The sequence below is a fragment of the Corylus avellana genome, chromosome ca10 (assembly GCF_901000735.1).
Source record: "Corylus avellana chromosome ca10, CavTom2PMs-1.0".
NCBI lineage: Eukaryota > Viridiplantae > Streptophyta > Magnoliopsida > Fagales > Betulaceae > Corylus > Corylus avellana.
Genome location: NC_081550.1, coordinates 625,260 through 644,462, shown reverse-complemented (window position 1 = coordinate 644,462; position 19,203 = coordinate 625,260). Strand labels below are relative to the sequence as shown.

Sequence of the window (19,203 nt, the reverse complement as noted above, 5' to 3'; positions counted from 1 at the left end):
TTTGTTCAAAAGCTCAAAATACAATTGATCGGTTTGTTTTAAATTTTCAACGCTTGACTTTCTGTGTTTTCTCAAGAGTGTCTTTCCAAATTTCCAAGACATTTTCACAGCACACGGTCCACACCACACCACCAGCTGTCATGTTTTTTAATGTCAGATGCAGTACTCTCTGCAGCCGTGTTGGGTGGCGGTTACCTTTTATTGTTTATTAAATCCCTTCTACGACGTCGTTTCGTTTGCTAGTATTTACCAACCCCGTCTCCATGGACGTTTTTATTTAAATTTGCAAATCATTTCCATGGAGAGGGAGGAGGCTCTGCCCAATCCATGGACGTTTTGATTTTTCTTTCTAGAGGAATTTCTATAATCAATTAATTAACATATCTCAATATTGTTCCAATTCAACTCTAAGTCCTTTGAACTTCCTGACAACATATAAGAAGAAGATTAAAGGATGGGACTTGCTTGTAATATAGGGGGCCGCTATTAGGGTGGTTGAATAACTATCGTTGACCCAAGAAGGTGGTTCGTGCACTCTAATAGCCACACTTTTCATTAATTAATTTATAGACCTCAATATTGTAACAATTCAACTCTAAATCCTTATAACTTTATGACATCAAATAAAAAGAAGAAAAAAATTAATGAATAATAACTATTAGGGTGATTGAATGGTTTGTCCACCATAATATTAAGTTATTCACATCCCGATCGCATTGAATTACTTAGTTTCGATGAAAAATGTTAGACTTGCAATTTTTTTATAACTTGCTAACACGTGACAAAATGTGGTTGAAAAGTGTTAAAAAAAATATATATATATAGTAGTTGACGTCACATACCGATATATGTTAACAAGTTGTAAACTAGTTGTAGGTTTAGCATTACTCAAAACATATATAGCAAATCACTTGGCAATACTCAAAACATATATTTAATAATGGGAAAAATATAGTTTACCCCCCTGAAGTTTCAGGAGTTTTTTAATTTTAACCTCAAAGTTCAAAAATTGGCAATCTACCCCCCCGAAGTTTAAAAAATTGGCAATTTAAACAGTCTGTTTAATTTTTCTGTCAAAATGGACGGAAATCTATAAAATTACATCATTACCCTCATACTTTTTTTAAAATATTTCTGTCCAATTAAACGGAAGGTTTAAATTGCCAATTTTTGAAACTTCAGTGGGGTAAATTGCCAATTTTTGAACTTTGAAGTTAAAATTGAAAAACCCTTAAAACTTTAGGGGGGTAAACTGCATTTTTTTCTTTAATAATTTATACACACACCCTCGACCGGCAAGGGATTTGCTTATTTTATAGTTTAGGTATGTTTTCTATCACTCGCCACATACCAGGCAACACAACGTGGCCAATTACCCATTTGACACGTGTAAAGTTAGTACGGTGCAAAGTACCCATCTTATGCATTTTTGCATGGCGGAGATCTGATCTGATCCGAAGTGATGAACATTATTAAATTAACGCAGGTGATCAAGGTATACCCTCTTCTCTTCCGGAAATAACGTGGGGATAAAGTATTAACAAAAAAGGTAAAAACTATTTTCGTAATTTTAAGAAAAGAAATGTAATTTTTCTTCTCCTTCTATCCAAGTCCATCAAAAATTCAAAATTTGAAAAATTTCAAGAGTTGCCGTTAAACCAATTGGGAGCAAAATAAAAAATAGCCGTTAGGGTTTAATTTGTTTTCATTCTCTGTTTTCTTCATTTTCTGTTGGTTCAAAAATTCTGTTTTCTTCATTAAAAATTCCTCTATTCCATCATTTTCTGTTCGTTCAAAAATTCTATTTTCTTCATTCAAAAATACTCTGTTGTGTGAGAAAACGGAGAAGAGAAGATGACGTATCGTTGGGGGTGGAGATAGACCAGGAGGTGTTCGATTTTAACCTGGATAGGGCATTTTCAGAGATGATGCAAGTTGTTTCTAGGTGCAAGGGCTGCTTAATTGGCATGGACACTGAATTTCCAGGCCAAATCTACAATCTGAGGCAAGAATCTAGACTTTCTTCACCCAACTACAAGTTGATGAAATTCAACGCATACAAGTATAATTCAATTGGGTCTTGCTATATGGGATAAGAATGGGGGAAAATGCCATGGCTTTTGGGAATTTAATTTCAAGGACTTCAGGCTTGGTCATTCCCACGATCCAGAGTCGATTGTTTTAATGGAGGAAGCTGGAATTGATTTTGGTTATCTTGTTAAAATGCTGACGGGTGGAGAAGCGCTACCCTCTGATGTCACTGAATTTAATGAATTAGTGAAATCATTTTTTGGTCCAAGAATATATAAGATCTCAACTGATATCTTATAAGATCTCAACTGATATCTTATAAGATCTCAAAATGTGATGAGTATAGAATGCGGAATAATATGAAATGAAGGAAATAGAGAAAGATACAAAGATTAAGGTGGTTCGGCATATTGCCGAACATCCACACACTAAAGCCTCAATAGAGGCTACACATTTCCTTGATTATATAATCTGAGTATACAACTCTATTTATAGAGCTTTTACATGTGATTTGAAATATTTGAAATATAAAGATATCCCTTAAATCAGGATTAACAAATATTATTTAAATCCCTTAATTTAGGAAATACAAAATCAACATCTATTATAAAGGATTTATATCCTTAACATGCCCCCGCAAGATGAATAGTTTGTTTGCGATTGTTGATCTTGAACATATCGAGTGGCTGGAGTTGATGGTGCTTGATTTGAAATATCGGCTACTCTTGAACTTGAACTTCGGCGACTGTGGCCGGGATTTGAACATCAACAACTTTTTGGCCGACAACGATTACTTTGACCGGAATTTTGACATCAACAACTTTTGGCCGGAATTTTGACATCGACTACTGTGGCCGGAATGAGCCAACTATGGGCTTGAAATGGGCCATAAGGGGCCCAAAACATCTGCCTCTTTGGGATTACAAATTTTTTAAGAGTGAAAGACAAGCATTTAAGTTATCAGATATAAGATTAAAATAAAATAAATACCAGCAAGAAACATTAATAACACACATATTCACCATCGGAACACAAGGATTCACTGTAAAGAAAGTGGTTGTTTATCATTATAATATATCAAATGTTCCAAACCAATAAATAATAAATACTAAAAATTTATTGGTCAATTTAGTTGCTGAGAGATTTGAGAGAAACAATGATTATCATCGATCCAAAAGATTTCATCGCCATAGACCTGTCGTCCTACTCATTTCTAAAAAACCTTTCAACACACTTCTTAACCGGATCCTATATAATCTTTCTTATGAAATGAGGAAAACATATATAAACACAACTAGAAAACATATATAAACACTTGGTAAAGAATTCAAAGTTGACATCAAACTTAGGACAATGAATATATTACTTACTTCGTTCAGTTTACGACAGGTAGACTTTAAATAACCCTCTGCAACTTTTTTGCCGTTACCATGTTTCATCAAAGACAACATAACAGGCTTCAGTGCATCATGAGCCACGCTGAATTGACTATCAGTGTATAGGGTTTGCATCATGTTCTTAAGAGCGAAAGACCTGTGGTTGGGAAGAAAAATTCAGGACATCACGAACCATGCAGCGGCGCGCCATAATGGGCCGAAAACATCTGCCTTTTTTTTTTTTTTTTTTTTTCTTTCTTTTTCGGTTGCTGTTATATAAGATGTCATTTTTATCTTTTCTCCATGAAGCAAAAAAGTTCATTTCTCTTTTAATGGACCTCATACTTCATTTCCCTTTTAATGGACCTTATAGATCGTTTTCTTCTCTGATACATGTTAAAATCAGAGAGAAAATGATTAGAGGAGAAAAATGAAGTAAAGAAAATTGCAATTCAGGATCTAACTATTGGTGTTAGCCTGTTAGCTTTGATACCATATAAGATCTCAACTGATACCTTATAAGATCTCAAAATGTGATGAGTATAAAATGCAGAATAATATGAAAAGAAAGAAATAGATAAAGATCTTAACTGATACTTTATAAGATCTCAAAATATGAAGAAAGATCTCAACTGATACCTTATAAGATCTCAAAATGTAATGAGTATAGAATGCAGAATAATATGAAATGAAGGAAATAGAGAAATATACAAAAATTAAGGTAGTTCGACATATAACCTATATCCACACACTAAAGTCTCAATAAGCTACATATTTTCTTGATTATTTGATCTGAGTATACAGCTCTATTTATAGAGCTCTACATGCAATTTGAAATATTTCAAATAAAAAGATATTCTTTAAATCAAAATTAACAAATATTATATAAATCCCTTAATTTAGGGAATACAAAATCAACATCTATTCTAAAAGATTTATATCCTTAACAGAATATATGACGTGAAGAATATGATTAGGTATTTGGATGGCACTACCTACATCGGCTGGATGCTATTGCTTACCCGTATCACCCAATTACCCGCATCACCCAATTAAACACACCTATATATATATATAGTCTTAATTAACATCCTCTATTTTTGCCGGCGATGGCACGAGCTCCTACAAAGTAAGGAGTTTTATCACCATAGAAAGAAATGTGGGTATGCCCACAAATTAAGTCGGTTGCTTGGTGCAAATGAGGTAGAAAGCCACCGAGTTTTGGGATCACCGTGTTTGACCCAGCTTGCCAGTTGGCAAAACTGCCACATCCCTAATTGCTTGGGCCATGTCTCGTTGTGAGCTATGAGTTTGACCCTTGGGCCGCCTTCTGTATCATGGACTATCGGTTTGACAAGATATTGATTGGGCTATTAGCACTCCATAATATGGGCCTTCGGTCCAATAAAATATTGGTTGAGCTTGAGCCATCGAGACTCTCAAATATTATGGATTATCGGTAAGATAAAATATGGACTTGACCAGGCCATTCCTTCTTTTGTTGTAATTTTGGCCCTATCGTGTCTTCACTTGAATTGGCATTTTCCAACTTCCAAAGGCTGGGATCACACCACATGGATTAACAACAAAAAAATTTGCTCTCAACATCAAGTTTTATAATTGAGAAACCCTTAAAAAGCTATGAAATGAACCTTCCATGACTATATTACTTGTTAAAGATGAAAAACTAAGAGCTTTTTTTTTTTTGAAAAAACTGGAGTTTAATATATTTTTTTTAAAAAAAAACATGTGGTGTCACATCACTCACACTAACAATATTTAATCTAATATTGTTTGTTAAAGATGAAAAACTGTGTTTTTTTTTTTTGGTTCAAAAACAAAGACGTCACCCACATGCAAGCCACTGTGGAGAGTAGCCTTAAAAAACCGTTGGCTTTTAAATTTTTAAACACAAATACACGACTCTCATTTCTCATTTCTAAGAGTTTCAGGTATTTCTTGATTCAGAAATAAGAGGTTTTTTATCATTTTTTTTTTTAAAGGTTAATTTTTATTTATTTATTTTTTTAGAAAAAAGAGTCTTCAAGTCAAACACTATACCAAAGAAGGATTTCATCAGATACTTAAAATCACTTAGATTCAAGGGGGGCACTTCTCCCCAATCTAGCCAAAATCATAATGAACATGGAACGTGACCCAGGTGATACGGCCGGGTTGCTCAACAGGTTACTCTTCAACATTTTCTTGGCGAATTTCATGGTGTCAAACATTATATAGTAAGTCAAACACTCTCCTACCAAAAAAGAACTTTACCAAATCCATAAATTCACTGAATTCAAAGAATAGCAGCACTTCTCCACCCAACAACATTTTGATGAAGTAGCCAAAATCGTACGCACCATCAAACATAACCTAGGGGGATACAGGATTTGTCCAATAGCCCAGACTTAAGAATTTTCTTTGTGAATTCCATTGAATCAATACCAATAATTCAATGAGAGTCGCAAAAAAAAAAAAAAAAAAAAAAAATTGAACTACCAAAAGCCGCAAGATTCTCTAATCACATCGTAGATAGCCAAACCCAATTGAATGATATGGGTATCTTTGATCAACATTAATCTTCATTATATGGTATGAAGAAATTACCTCAGGAGTGTAGAGATAGCCAGGAAAGTTCGTGACGAAAGCAATGAAACAATGGTCGCACTTGGAAAGGGCGTCTGTGATTGTGTCAAAATATGCAATTTAGACACAATTTTTAAACACACGGTTATGCTTTAAGTAAAATCGCAATTTAACCTTTAAAATTATAAGTTTTTAAAAATGCACCTCTTGCTTGAGATTTCAAAACATATATTTTTTTACGTTTTCAAACTACCATTTTATTTTTATTGATGAATTTGTGTAAGGAATTTCATGTGAAGATAGTCAAGCTCCGTATTCCGAACTACTTAAAATAGGTAGGCTCCACACTACCTCTCCTTGCATATTAATTGATTTATGCTTATGCGTGGGTATCCGATGGTGGAACTGCAAGTGTAAACGGACGCAGAAGGCGACGGGGAACAGGGTGCTACAGTGAGAAAACTTCTACTTTACAAGCAGTGTTGGAGTAAGATAAAAAGTGAAAACAGCTAAATTTAACTAAAAAGCTAGTTTACAAGCATTGCTGGAGATTGTCTTAGCACCTCACATTCCTGAGCTAATTAGAGTGTGTTGGCCCAGTCCTCAACACTAGAAAAGTCTGACGGGCCAAGCCCACCATCTAGTCCATATGCAGCACATGAGGTGGATCTTTACCATTGACCGAATTAGAATCAAACGGACTAAGCGATACCGAATACAAGTCCCAAGATATACCGACTCAATTACACCTACGTACAATTGATAGGTTTTTTTTTGTAAGATACGATTGCTAGGTTAAACATGAAATTTACTAAGCCTAAGTACTATAAAAGGGGAGCTTCAGCCGGGTATTAGGAATCCAAACCTACAATTACAAAGGTAAGGAATTCGACCCCTAAACAAAAAAAAAAAAAAAAAACAATGAGTCTGATAGTTAGGGAAGTTTGGGATTACAATCTGATGGAGGAGATCTCCGCACTCATGGAGGCTTCTTCCAAATGCGATCACTGTTTTGTGGCCATGTCCACAAACTTCCCTAGCAATATTTTCACTTCCAAAGAAGGCAAGGAAGTTTCTCCTTACAATCTAATGAAGTTTAATGTTGAGGCAACCTGCATCATTCAATTGGGTCTTGCTCTCTGCGATGCCAACGGAAAATCTTTTGGCGTTTGGGAGTTCAACTTCAAGGATTTCGACGAGCGTATTCATTCTCACCATATTAATACCATTGAGTTACTGAAAGATCAAGAAATTTACTTCGACTATAACGGAGTTATGGGTATCGACTCCTTGCGCTTCGCCAGGCTAATCCTGAAGTCTGGCCTGTTGAGCAACTCCCGTATCACGTGGGTCATGTTCCATAGTGATTATGATTTTGGTTACTTTATAAAGATGTTGACTGGGGGAGAAGTGTTACCCTTACACCAGAGTGAGTTTATGGATCTAATCAAATCCTTTTTTGGTAAGAAGGTGTTTACGTGAAGCACATGATCAAGTTCTGCGACGATGGAGTCTATGCGGGCTCGGAGTTAGAGATTGTAGCCAAGACTCTGGGGCTGGACCGTGAAGTCGGGAGGGCGGGTTCTGAAAGTCTGCTCACCTTGCAAACCTTCATGAAACTCGAGCAAAAGTATTTCAACGGACGTTCACTGAGCGAGTTCGAGCATGTTCTTCACGATTTTACTTGATTTCAGTGTATTCTAATTCAATCATCTACTTATGAATATGAATTCCAAAATAAATAAATAAAAGATCGATTGTGGACTTATTGAATGTTTCTGGTTCTCAATTTTAATTTTTTTTTTAAAAATAAATAAATAAAAAAAAGTATATGAAGGTGTCATTGAAAGGCTTTTCAAGTGTCGATTTTTCCAATAAAACACCCTTAGTGTAGGTGCTATTGGTGACTCTTGCGGTTGTTGTAATATATGTTACAAACATTATTATTTTTTATTTAGCGGTTGCTTTACTATTCTTCAAACAATTTTTCGGTTAGACAATATTAAAGCTTGTTCGTGACTTTTATGAAGGAAAAACAAAATCAATTTAATTGGTTTTTACCGTTTTGACTGTTAGTCTTTAACGAGTTTTATTGTAGTTTGACAATTTTGATTATTAACAAATGTTTTACCCTTTTTTTGATGTTATGGCGGTTTGGTCATTAATTGCCTTTAGTAAATCATTCTGAAATATAGGAAGACATGCTTTCTATCATCTATATATATATAAAGAACTCAAAGAGGAGCCGACTCTATCATGGTAATTGTGGATAGATTTTCCAAAATGGCTTACTTTGTTGCTTGCAGGAAAACATCGATGTTGTCCAGATAGCCAACCTCTTCTTCCGAGAAGTAGTCAGATTACACGGAGTGCCAAAGTCAATCACTTCTGACCAAGACACTAAATTTCTTTCCTATTTCTGGAGAACACTATGGAGGCGGTTCAACACAACCTTGAATTTTAGTAGCATTAGCCATCTATAGACGGGCAAACCGAGGTTGCGAACCGAACATTGGGCAACTTACTTTGCTGTATCACTGGAGATAAACCGAAGCAATGGGACCTAGTTTTAGCTCAGGCCGAGTTTGCTTACAACAATATGGTGAACAGGTTGACTGGAAAAGCACCGTTCAAGGTTGTATTTGGAAGAACTCTGAGACTTGCAGTGGACCTTGCAAATCTACCCAAGTTACCCAGAGCTAGTATAGCCGCTGAACACCTGGCAAAACGAGTGCATTCCACCCATGAGGAAGTTCGTCAACACCTCGAGAAGACTTATGCCAAGTATAAAGAAGCAGCAGATAAGGGGCAAAGATCCAAAGTCTTTCGAGAATGTGATTTAGTAATGGTTTATTTGCGCAAGGGATGTCTACCAACGAAGACTTCCGGAAAGATGAGGAACAAAAAGTATGGACCTTGCAAAATTATTAAAAAGATTAATGATAATTCCTATGTTGTTGATCTTCCGGAGAAACTAGTTATTTCCTCAACATTCAATGTGGCGAACATATTTGAATATTTTTCGTCGGAGGATTCTAACTCGAGGACGAGTTATTTTCAAGAAGGGGAGACTAATGTAGGACAGTCCACCAAGCATTGTTCGGCCAGACCGAGGACCGAGCATTGTTCAGCCAAACCGAGCACCGAGCATTGTTCAGCCAAACCGAGCGCCGAGCATTGTTCAGTCAAAACTGAGGATGCACCTTTGTCCGAAGATACACCTTTGACCAAGGATATAGCCTTGACCGAGGGTTACTCGGGAAATTCAATTCTGACAACTGACAGAATCTGCCAGTGCCGAAAGAATATTGTCAGAATTGAGGGTAAGAATATGTCAGGGTTGGACTATCAGAAGGGCGGTAATGTAAGAACCACAGTTGGGAAAGCTACAAAGTTGAAGTTCACGTCAGAAACAGTTGAAGGCCGCAAAGTTATGTCAGAACCGACCTTGCCAACCACCGAGGACCAATGAGAAGCTTCTGCCGGTTAAGGAGAACCAATATGAAGCTACTGCTTGATTTAGGGAACCAATGGCCAGTTGCCATTGTTCGGCCAATCATGTTAGGGCCAAGTTTACTTAGAATAGTTTGTTAAGTTTTCTTTCCTATAAACAGTAGGACTTGTAATATTTTCATAGCCAACTTTTCAACTTGAATCAATATATATGAATTGAGAATTTTCTCTTCAAACTTCTCTGCGGAAATTTTATCTTCAACCTGTAGATTGTGTTGTGTGTCAATCTGAGGATTGAGCGCTAATTTATCAGGTTAGGAGACACAGAAGCTCCTAACCTTTTCGGTTACCAAGTCTTCCACTACGTGAGAGTTAGGCAGAAATAAGAACATTTACTCTTTGAATAGATTAAACACTGCAACCTCAGAGTCAGTACAAGCTAGACACAACCAATTGGTAATTTTCTGCAACAAAAATCCATATATATAGCAGCAGCACGAGTTAATGCCACTAACATTTATCACCAATATTTGCAGCTAATGGTAGTGATGCAGAGTACATGGAAAGAAACACTAGCTTAGTCAATTAAGCACATTGTCAATATTTATCTCAAATATAATCTCCATAATTCCACTAGTCTAAGAACATGAAGTTATGACATATTAAAGAATTGGTCCCAGAATTGAATGTTTCATTGCCTGAATATAAGCCTTTATTAATTAATTCAAGCAATTCCAGATAAGGATGGATAACAACACTAATTGATAATATAGCTAGACAGGCTTGATAATCCTCACTTCCTAGCTTAATCTAGCTTGTACGGAATCTTCCATTTGGATCAACAGCTCCTGTTGCCCAAGTGGCAACACCCCTAGCAAGGACCTCTTTAGGTTTTATGTTGTACTCGAGTGAATCAGGTGGGCGAGCGCCAAGCCATTTCATCAACACAGAGACGTGGAACACAATATGGATAGGGGCAGTGTCAATAGGTGCAGTGTCAAGGCAATAAGCCACCAGGCTAATCTTTGCAACAACTTTGAAGGGTCCGTCATTGTTGGAGCGGCGGTGGTAAACATAGGCCCAATCGCTGACGGGTTGAAAATTTTTGTCATCTTTCAACAAACATGCCTCGTTGCTGTCGTCTGTTATGGTTAAGCCGTGAATAACACACTTGAAATCGTCCAGCGAACGTCCATTGAAGTAGACTTGCTTGAGTTTCATGAAGGTCTGCAACGTGAGCAAACTATTAGAACCAGCTGCAGCCTGTTGACTCTTTCCAACTACACGGTACACTCCCAAAGGCCAAAGTCTTGGCTACCCTCTCCAAGCCCCCATACAGTCCATCGCAGTACTTGATCATGTGCTTCACGTCAAACACCAAGTCCCTAAACAATTCCTTTACCAGATCCATAAAATCACTGAGATGGTGAGGCAGCGTTTCCTTGGCACCTAATATCCTGTCGGCACTTAATATCTTGACCAAGTATCCAAAATCGTAAGCACTATCGAACGTAACCCAGTTGATACGGGAGTTGATCAACATCGACATTAGAGATCTAAACATCAGGGTAGTGATACCCATCTCTCCGTTCTTGTTGAAATCAATTCCCTGACGTTTCAGTAACTCAATGGACTCTGTATTGTGAAGATGAAAACGTTCGTAGAAACCCATAAAGTTGAACTCCCAACAGAGCAAGATTCCACGCCCTTGTCATCACAGAGAGCGAGAGTGCCGCTGGCATCACAGAGAGCGAGACCAAATTGAATGATTTCGGTAGAATCGACATTAAGCTTCATTAGCTGGTACGGAGAAAGTATTTGAGAAGCAAATACACGGCCAGGGAAGTTCGTGTCTATGGCGACGAAAGGGTAGCAGGGGAGAGCACGCGAGCTCCTCATCCAGATTGTGCCTACAAACTTGCCGAACAATCACCGGCAGAGCCATTGGGTTTCCTATTGTGCGTGTTGCATATATATGGTTTTATAATTAGGGTTTCTTCTCTTCTTTTTTTTTAATGTGAGTTTTAAAAATATTAGAAATAATATAGGCGTTTTAATAATTTTAGTTCAATTCAAACGATGAACATCACTTAAAAGCTCAAAATAAAGATGCTTCTCATAGAATAATCACAAAGATCAAACGTGAGTTTTGAAAATATTAGAAATAATATGGGCGTTTTAGTAATTTTAACTACTAAACTAAAGAATTTGAATAATTATTTTATTCAAACTTCCTCTATTCCTAGTAATATATAATTATTCTTGTTACTAACTAAATATTCATATCTCAAACTAAACAAGATATTAGGGTTTCACATGGAAGCCCGATGATGTGTCACTTAGAAAAAAGAAATAAAAAATAAAAAAATTTGAGACTCGTATCTTTATTTTTTTTATGAAAACCCAGCAATTTGAAAAACACCCCTCCTCCTGAAATTTCTCATACGTGGTGCTTGTCTCTCGATCGTTGGACCAATATATATCTTGTATTACAAAAGAAGATTTCTTGAAAAAACAAAGAGGTACGTGCATTCACCAATATATACAGCAGGTGTAAATATATTCAAGTAGCAAATACAAAGAGAAAGAATACATTTACATGGAAAGGAAATCTGCCTATTAACTAAATACATCCCAATAAGTAATGAGCATATGTACATAAGGAAAGTGCAAGCCGTGAGAAACAATTAGCTTGTTTCTTTGTCAACGTGACCAGATGCAATGAACCATATTTTTGTATCCCTTGATTTTGGCTGATTGGCAATTGTCTTGATTTCTTTGATTGCCATCAGCTTGATCTTTGCTGCTTCTCATTTTAAGGCAGTATCTTCAATAGTCTCAATACTTGTTACAAAGCATCTTGTTGGAATTGAATCTGGTGTGGAGGAAGTTATGAAGTTACTCCATATTGGGGTGGAGGAGGGTGGTGGTGTTCGCTTTATAGTGATTCATGGGATGGGTGGGGTGGGTAAGACCACATGCACTCGCACAAGTCATTTATATAATATGGTTTCTCCGAAGTGAGTTGCTTTCTTGCTTGTAAAGAAAAATATAATAGGAGAATTGATAGTTGTCAGAATGCTTTACAAAACCAGCTTATTTCTAAGATCCTTATGGGAGAAGAGATAAAATATAATAGAATAATGGATGATCGTGATCGAAACTGTGTGATAAGTAGCGGACTAAGACACAAAAGGGTATTTCTTGTTCTTGATGATGTGGATAGTGAAGAACAAATAGAAGCATTAGCATAGAGCCCTGATTTGTTTGGTGAAGGGAGTAGAATCATTTTAACAAGCAGAGATTTTCATTTGTTGAATAGGCATGTAAGTGCTAGTGCTATCTATGAGGTGAAGTTGTTGAATGACAATGAAGCTTTGCAGCTCTTTTGTTGGAATGCATTCAAGACATCATATCCTGAAGAAAACTATAGGCATCTGTCTTGGAAATTTGTCACTTATGCTCAAGGGCTTCCTTTTGCTCTTAAAAGTTTTGGTACCTAGTTGTTTGATAGAGCACCAGATCAATGGAAGAGTTTCTTGGATCAATTACAAGAAGGGCATCTAGAAATCATACAACCATTACAAATAAGCTATAATGGACTGGATGCAATTGAAAAAGAATTATTGTTAGATATTTCTTGTTTCTAAATAATTTCATTAGCGCTTAATCTTAACCATTGATTTATTCATTGCGTTATAACAGAGTTCAGAAGATTTGAAAATCATTGACCTGTGTGGCTCTCAAAACTTGATAGAGATACCAGACTTCATCGGAGTCCCAAATCTTCAGAGATTAGAGTTTGAAGGTTGTACAAATTTGTCTAAGGTCCATCCATCTATTGGAGTCCTTAAATGGCTTAAACGATTGAATTTTCGAAATTGCAAACGTATTAAAAGCCTTCCTAGGAAATATGCCAAATTGCAAACTTGGAATCTCGAGTTTTTTGATCTATCTGGCTGCTCAAGGCTCAAGGTGTTTCCAGCCATCCTAGGAAATATGACATCTTTGGGGATTCTTAAGTTGGACGGGACTGCTATAGAGTTATTACCGTTATGATTTGATGGTTTATCTGGTCTTCAAACTTTGAGTTTACAAAATTGCAAAAACCTTCCATTTTTTCCTTGTGTCATTTCCTGTTTATCCCCACTTGAGATTGTAAACCTGAGTTTGCGAGAATACCAGATACCATTTGTCAGCTTTCCAATCTTGAATCACTTTACTTGAGAAATTGCAGCAGGCTTCAAGCACTGCCAAAGCTTCCATTGAGTTTAACATACTTGTATGTTGAGAATTGTCCATTGGTGGAGATGTTTTCTGACCAAATGTACACCTGGGCTTTAAGTGAAATATTGGCCACCGCCTATTGCTCCTTAGAAGCATTGTATATTGATCATTATGATGGTGGCAGTCCCTGCAATATTTTACAATTGGACCTACGAAGACATTTACAGGCCCAAGGCTATTGGGTGAGTCTCTTCTTTCTCTCATTTTAACACAAAAAGTCCCTGCAATATTTGTCTTTTTTTTTTTTTTTTTACGCAAATCTTAGTTTTTGTTTTGTTTATCTCTTACAGTTACAGAGAAGATTCTTTGGTAACTAGGTCATATGTGGATCGTGGTTGGGACCTGGAATCCCAAAGTGATTCAACAACAAAAGTGCTAGCTCCTCTGTAAAACTTGAGATGCATACAGATTTGAATGGTAATAGGGAGTGGAAGGGATGTGCTCTGTTTGTTGTTTATGAAGAAGTACTCCATGAGCATGAAAAGTCAAATTCTATGATTTTTGAGGGCATTGATCCTACTCTTCATCACTTTGTTTATCATTTTGAGACCGACAAAGGACATCTAGATATACCCTTTGTCCTTCCTGTCCCTAAAGTAACATCTGTTGGGGCAACAGGATTTTGGGTGTATATACCAGCTAAATGGTTTTTGGAACAGTCGAAGAACTTGGATGGTTTCTCAAGAAAAATATGCTTTGCTCAAGACATCACCTTACCACCTTTTGTGGAAATTCTTCACAATGCACACCATATAGCCAATAACCTAACAGAACCAAATTAATTCGTGTGTTGAATTACAAAAAAAAAAAAAAAAAAAAAAAAAATTCAAACTAACAACAATTCATGCTCTTATTATTCTTATAAACATACTTTAAATTCTACAAGTGGCTTCAATTCAAATTGAGTCATCAGATTCATCAGAGTCACTTTTGTCAGGCTCCCCAGCATTTGTTCCAACCTCTGGGGCATCTGCCTTTACAACAGGCGCAGGTACAAGTTTTTTACTTGCATTTCGGACACTTCCATCTACATCTTCCTCTTGCTCAGCAGCTTCAGCATGTGAACAACTCAATCAAGGAATAATCAATGTACATAAACATGACATAACAGTCTTCATCACCAGACATTGAAAACTATGACTAATTCCATCATTCACAAACAAGCAATACATCAAATCATACTCTCATATTTTTCTGTGAAACAATGTACCAAGTGCCTTGACCTAACATCCTCAGCTTAGTGACACATTGAATTAGAGGTGAAAACAAGATAAAAAGCATAAAAACATACTTCCAAATGAACCATAACAGTCAATTTTAGCCCACCATTTTTTTGGATTTAAATCAAACTGTGCAACCATTACCCCAATCCCAATCAGCCACTGGAATCTTAAACTGACATTCAAAGCTTAGATTATTTCCCTTTGAGTGTAATCTCACAACAATACTAATCAAGTAAAAGTACACTAACATATAAGGATATCAACATTCTCCGCTGCTGCACCAGCATGGATCTTCACTAAATCTTTCAGGACACGCTGTACAAGCTCAGGCTGCAGAATGTAACGAAGTTGCAGTCAGTACAAACATCAGATTGAAAAGGAAAGTGAAGAGAAAACTACAAAGTAACATCCCATAATGCTATTCTCTTACTATTAATCCTTTCCTAAACAGTGTATATATATTTCCAGTTCCCCCCCCCCCCCCCTTTCCTTCAAAAATATTAATGTCATGCTAAAGCTTTGAAATAACTGATTTATACATTTAGATATGGCTCCCTGCAAAATCTCCGCTTTTCGAGCATCCCTCATAGGAGGGGTGAGACCATGTCTGTACTCCACCACATCTGGAGCAGCATCACCTGCTTCTCTAACCATAATCATATGTTACAACCAGCAGTTCATACGGTTGCATTAGAATGTGTCCTAAAAGTAGTTTTTTTTTTTTTTTTTTGTTTCCTATGTGTCCTAAAAGTAGTTCGAATTAGTTTCTCTACTCACAAAAATGCTTGAACCGTTCAAAAAGTTGGGCTTAAACTGACCGGACGCTTATCCGAACAAGTAGGACCGAAAAAAGCACGAGCAACAGCACCCTACTATGGTTGATGGCTTCTACATTTTGGTTTTCTTTTTCATTTTCTTTTAATATGAAGAGTTTAATTAAGAAGCGTGAAGTGAACAACCAAACATTTTTAATTTCTTCAAAGCTAGAGACAGGTTTTGGGGGCGAAATTTAAAAAAAAAAAAAAATGGGAGGGCAAAAATAATTTTTAAAGTCTATTTTATTAAAAATAATTTTTTTTTGGGGACCACCTTAGGCCTTGGGCGGCTAGGGTCCCCCAATGGCTAAGGTGGTTCCGCCGTGGCCTGCTAGAGACGAAAAAATTTATTCTAATAAAAAATTATGAAAAACAAGTCCAAACGTTACTTTTTATGGTCTACTTAAAAGCCTAATCCTAAAAGCAAAATATTACCCAACTACCTTCTTTTTTTTTTCTTGTTTTTTTGGTGGCATTTTCGCATAAGAGTGGGAAGGAAAATTTGAACTAGTGATCTCCACTTCATTAGGTATGATCATAACTGATTGAGCTTACGCAACTACCTTTAGAAACAAATAAACACAACAAAATTCACATTTGTTGAATTAATGAGCATTAGCTTCGGAAAATGATAGGTGATATCTTAGTGTTTTCATAGTCTTAGGTGGATATTACTTTTAAAAATCCAAGTGAAAGAAATAAGGACGATTTTCTTTTTTTATTTTCTTAAAAAATAATATCTACCTAAAAGAGAATACTAGAAGGACACTTGGCATTCCTTTAGCCTTAATCAGGTGCTAGAGCAAAGATTAACAAGGCCTGCATATTGCCACGTGAGTTGGTCAAGCACATAAGATAAGACTGCTTTATAAATATAGCTATTGATGCCATATAAAATATTGCACCACCAAACATCTCCCATCTTCTCTTCTCAAGCTATACAAAATGGCTACAACAATTGCTGCATCAATCACCAGCTCCTCAGAAATTACTGAGTTTGTCATAAGCAAAGGCAATGGAGTAAAGGGTCTCTCCGAAATGGGTCTCAAAAGCCTTCCCAAGGAGTATATCCAACCCCTAGAAGAAAGGATGAGTATGAGCCAAATCATGCCCCAAGAGTCTATACCCATCATCGACATGTCAAGCTGGGACGACCCAAACGTGGCAGAATCAATCTGCAATGCAGCAGAGAAGTGGGGTTTCTTTCAGATTACTAACCACGGAGTGCCCATTGAAGTGCTTGAGAGTGTGAAGGAGGCAACACATAGGTTCTTTGGGTTGCCGGCTGAGGAGAAGAGGAAGTTGTTAAAAGAGAATTCCCCTTCCAACAATGTGCGGTTTGGTACAAGCTTTAACCCTGAAGCAGAGAAGGCTCTTGAATGGAAAGATTACCTGAGCCTCTTCTATGTTTCAGAGGATGAGGCCTCTGCATTGTGGCCTCCTGTGTGCCGGTAACAGAGTTTATGTAACTTTGCACATTTTCTTTAGATATATGCATATCTAAACACGTCTATGCACACACGATTACATATTTTTTTAGGTTAATTGTATGGACAAGGTTTAATAGCCAGGGAAGGCCTACTCCCTAAGGGAGTTTATTATATGGTACACCAATCCGTGTAGATGCATGCATGTATATTTTGTTAGGTTAATTGCAGGGGTGGAACCACGTTGGGCCTTGGGGGGACCCTGGACCCCCCTCGACCCAGGGTGGTCCCAAAAAAAATTAAAAAAATTAAAAAGATATTATAAAATTCCTATAAAATTTAATTTTTGACCCCCCAAATTGTTTTATTTAGAATTTTGGCACCCAAACACAAATCTCTAGTTAATTGTATTTATGCATGTATATAGTTGCTGTGGGCTAATTATTGTTTGCTATCAGGGATCAAGTGCTTGAGTACATGAAGAGTTCTGAAGCTGTTATCAAACGGCTATTAGAGGCCCTAATGAAGAGATTAAATGTGAAAGAAATTGATGAAATGAAAGAATCAGTGTTAATGGGTTCAAAGAGGATTAACTTTAACTACTATCCCACTTGTCCTAACCCTGAGCTCACAGTAGGAGTAGGACGTCATTCTGATGTCTCAACCCTCACTATCCTCCTTCAAGACGACATTGGCGGACTTTATGTGAAAGGAGACAACGATAGGTGGATCCATGTTCCACCTGTAAGTGGCTCCCTTGTCATCAATGTCGGTGATGCACTGCAGATAATGAGCAACGGTCGATACAAGAGCATTGAGCATCGTGTGGCTGCCAATGGAAGCAAGAACAGGATTTCCGTTCCCATTTTCGTGCACCCCAGGCCATGTGACATGATTGGTCCTTTCCCTGAAGTTCTCGAGGGAGGGGAGAAAGCAGCATATAAGCAAGTCCTGTATTCAGATTATATCAAGCATTTTTTCAGCAAGGCTCATGATGGGAAGAACACAGTTGAATTTGCAAAAATATGATGTTTTTAAACGAGGTTGTCCTGTTTCAATTAAAATGAAGTGATGTAAAATAACCGAGTTTTAAAGGAATAATAAGATCTTTCACGATAACAAAAGTGAGGATTCTTCTTTTTTAAGGTACATGGACCATGATACAATGTTTATATGTTCGTATTTTGAGTAAATGTATACGCGTGTACTGTTTCTATGTACTAATTATATAATGGTTTTCTTCTGAAATTGAATCATTGGAATCTCTTCACAGGTCTAAGGGTAGGAGAGGGGAGACGGGTTATGGCAACCCTACTCGGGCATGACCATAATAACCACATATCCGCTAAAGAACCAATCATTGAAAGGGTCTAGGTAGGCCTGCCAAGGTGAGGGACTCGTAGGTGCTTCTTCAAGCCGGTTGAGCCATAACCCCGTTAAGGGTTAGTAGCTCCAACTCATGAGTAGGACTATCAAGGGAACAAGAAATGTCACACCGTAACCCTTGAAACTCGACCCCTTTACCATTAGACCACCATTATCAGTGGTAGGTTCAACCCTAATTTACTTCTACCCCATTTGTCGTCCCAAAACTCTCTTGCTTAAGAATATATTGCCTGTGATTACTACAAGTTCATTTTTATCTCATGCTGAAGTATTGATTAAATTTATCATTTCTTATTAACTTAAACTTTTGAAATACTTGTGATTTAACGTACTGAAGTCCTTATTTTGAACCTTAACTCTACACTTTATTGGGATAAGTCATAAGTGGCGGTGATTTTACACCTCAATCCAGCAAAACTGATTTAAACTCTTCATACAAGAAACAATGATTACTACCTGATATGTCTTGAATGCCGTGACTCCATATCTAATTCAAAATTTTTCTACTAATTAGAAATCAGCATTGCCGATGAAATCATCAATATGTTATTAAATGAGGAGCTACCTACAGCATCCTCTGAGGGGTAAAACAATAGGTGATAAGAAACAACCAAGCTTC

General features: G+C 36.9%; 3 protein-coding genes across 3 annotated transcripts; 2 read left to right on the top strand and 1 right to left on the bottom strand.

Annotated features, from left to right (window-relative positions):
- Positions 1-6,914: 6,914 nt before the first annotated feature.
- LOC132163687 (probable CCR4-associated factor 1 homolog 9) lies at positions 6,915-7,681 on the top strand. The gene is made up of 2 exons (XM_059574054.1): positions 6,915-7,422; positions 7,464-7,681. Exons 1-2 carry the CDS (start codon positions 6,915-6,917, stop codon positions 7,679-7,681), a joined length of 726 nt encoding a protein of 241 aa, XP_059430037.1.
- A 6,881-nt stretch (positions 7,682-14,562) lies between these two features.
- LOC132163684 (transcription initiation factor TFIID subunit 7-like) lies at positions 14,563-15,616 on the bottom strand. Its single transcript, XM_059574050.1, has 3 exons — positions 15,509-15,616; positions 15,217-15,286; positions 14,563-14,793 (listed from the first exon to the last, which is right to left on the bottom strand). The coding sequence occupies exons 1-3, from the start codon at positions 15,614-15,616 to the stop codon at positions 14,630-14,632; spliced, it is 342 nt and encodes a 113-aa protein (XP_059430033.1). The 3' UTR covers positions 14,563-14,629.
- A 1,083-nt stretch (positions 15,617-16,699) lies between these two features.
- LOC132164540 (feruloyl CoA ortho-hydroxylase F6H1-3-like) lies at positions 16,700-18,266 on the top strand. Its single transcript, XM_059575072.1, has 2 exons — positions 16,700-17,222; positions 17,657-18,266. The coding sequence occupies exons 1-2, from the start codon at positions 16,717-16,719 to the stop codon at positions 18,225-18,227; spliced, it is 1,077 nt and encodes a 358-aa protein (XP_059431055.1). The 5' UTR covers positions 16,700-16,716; the 3' UTR covers positions 18,228-18,266.
- The last annotated feature ends 937 nt before the right edge of the window (positions 18,267-19,203 follow it).

Coding starts and splice junctions, on each gene's coding strand:
- LOC132163687 (XM_059574054.1), top strand. CDS start 6,915: ATGAGTCTGATAGTTAGGGAAGTTTGGGATTACAATCTGATGGAGGAG. Junction 7,423..7,463: donor AGTGTTACCCTTACACCAGA/GTGAGTTTATGG, acceptor TTTGGTAAGAAG/GTGTTTACGTGAAGCACATG.
- LOC132163684 (XM_059574050.1), bottom strand. CDS start 15,616: ATGATTATGGTTAGAGAAGCAGGTGATGCTGCTCCAGATGTGGTGGAG. Junction 15,287..15,508: donor AAGCGGAGATTTTGCAGGGA/GCCATATCTAAA, acceptor TACATTCTGCAG/CCTGAGCTTGTACAGCGTGT. Junction 14,794..15,216: donor TGCAGCAGCGGAGAATGTTG/ATATCCTTATAT, acceptor TGAGTTGTTCAC/ATGCTGAAGCTGCTGAGCAA.
- LOC132164540 (XM_059575072.1), top strand. CDS start 16,717: ATGGCTACAACAATTGCTGCATCAATCACCAGCTCCTCAGAAATTACT. Junction 17,223..17,656: donor TTGTGGCCTCCTGTGTGCCG/GTAACAGAGTTT, acceptor GTTTGCTATCAG/GGATCAAGTGCTTGAGTACA.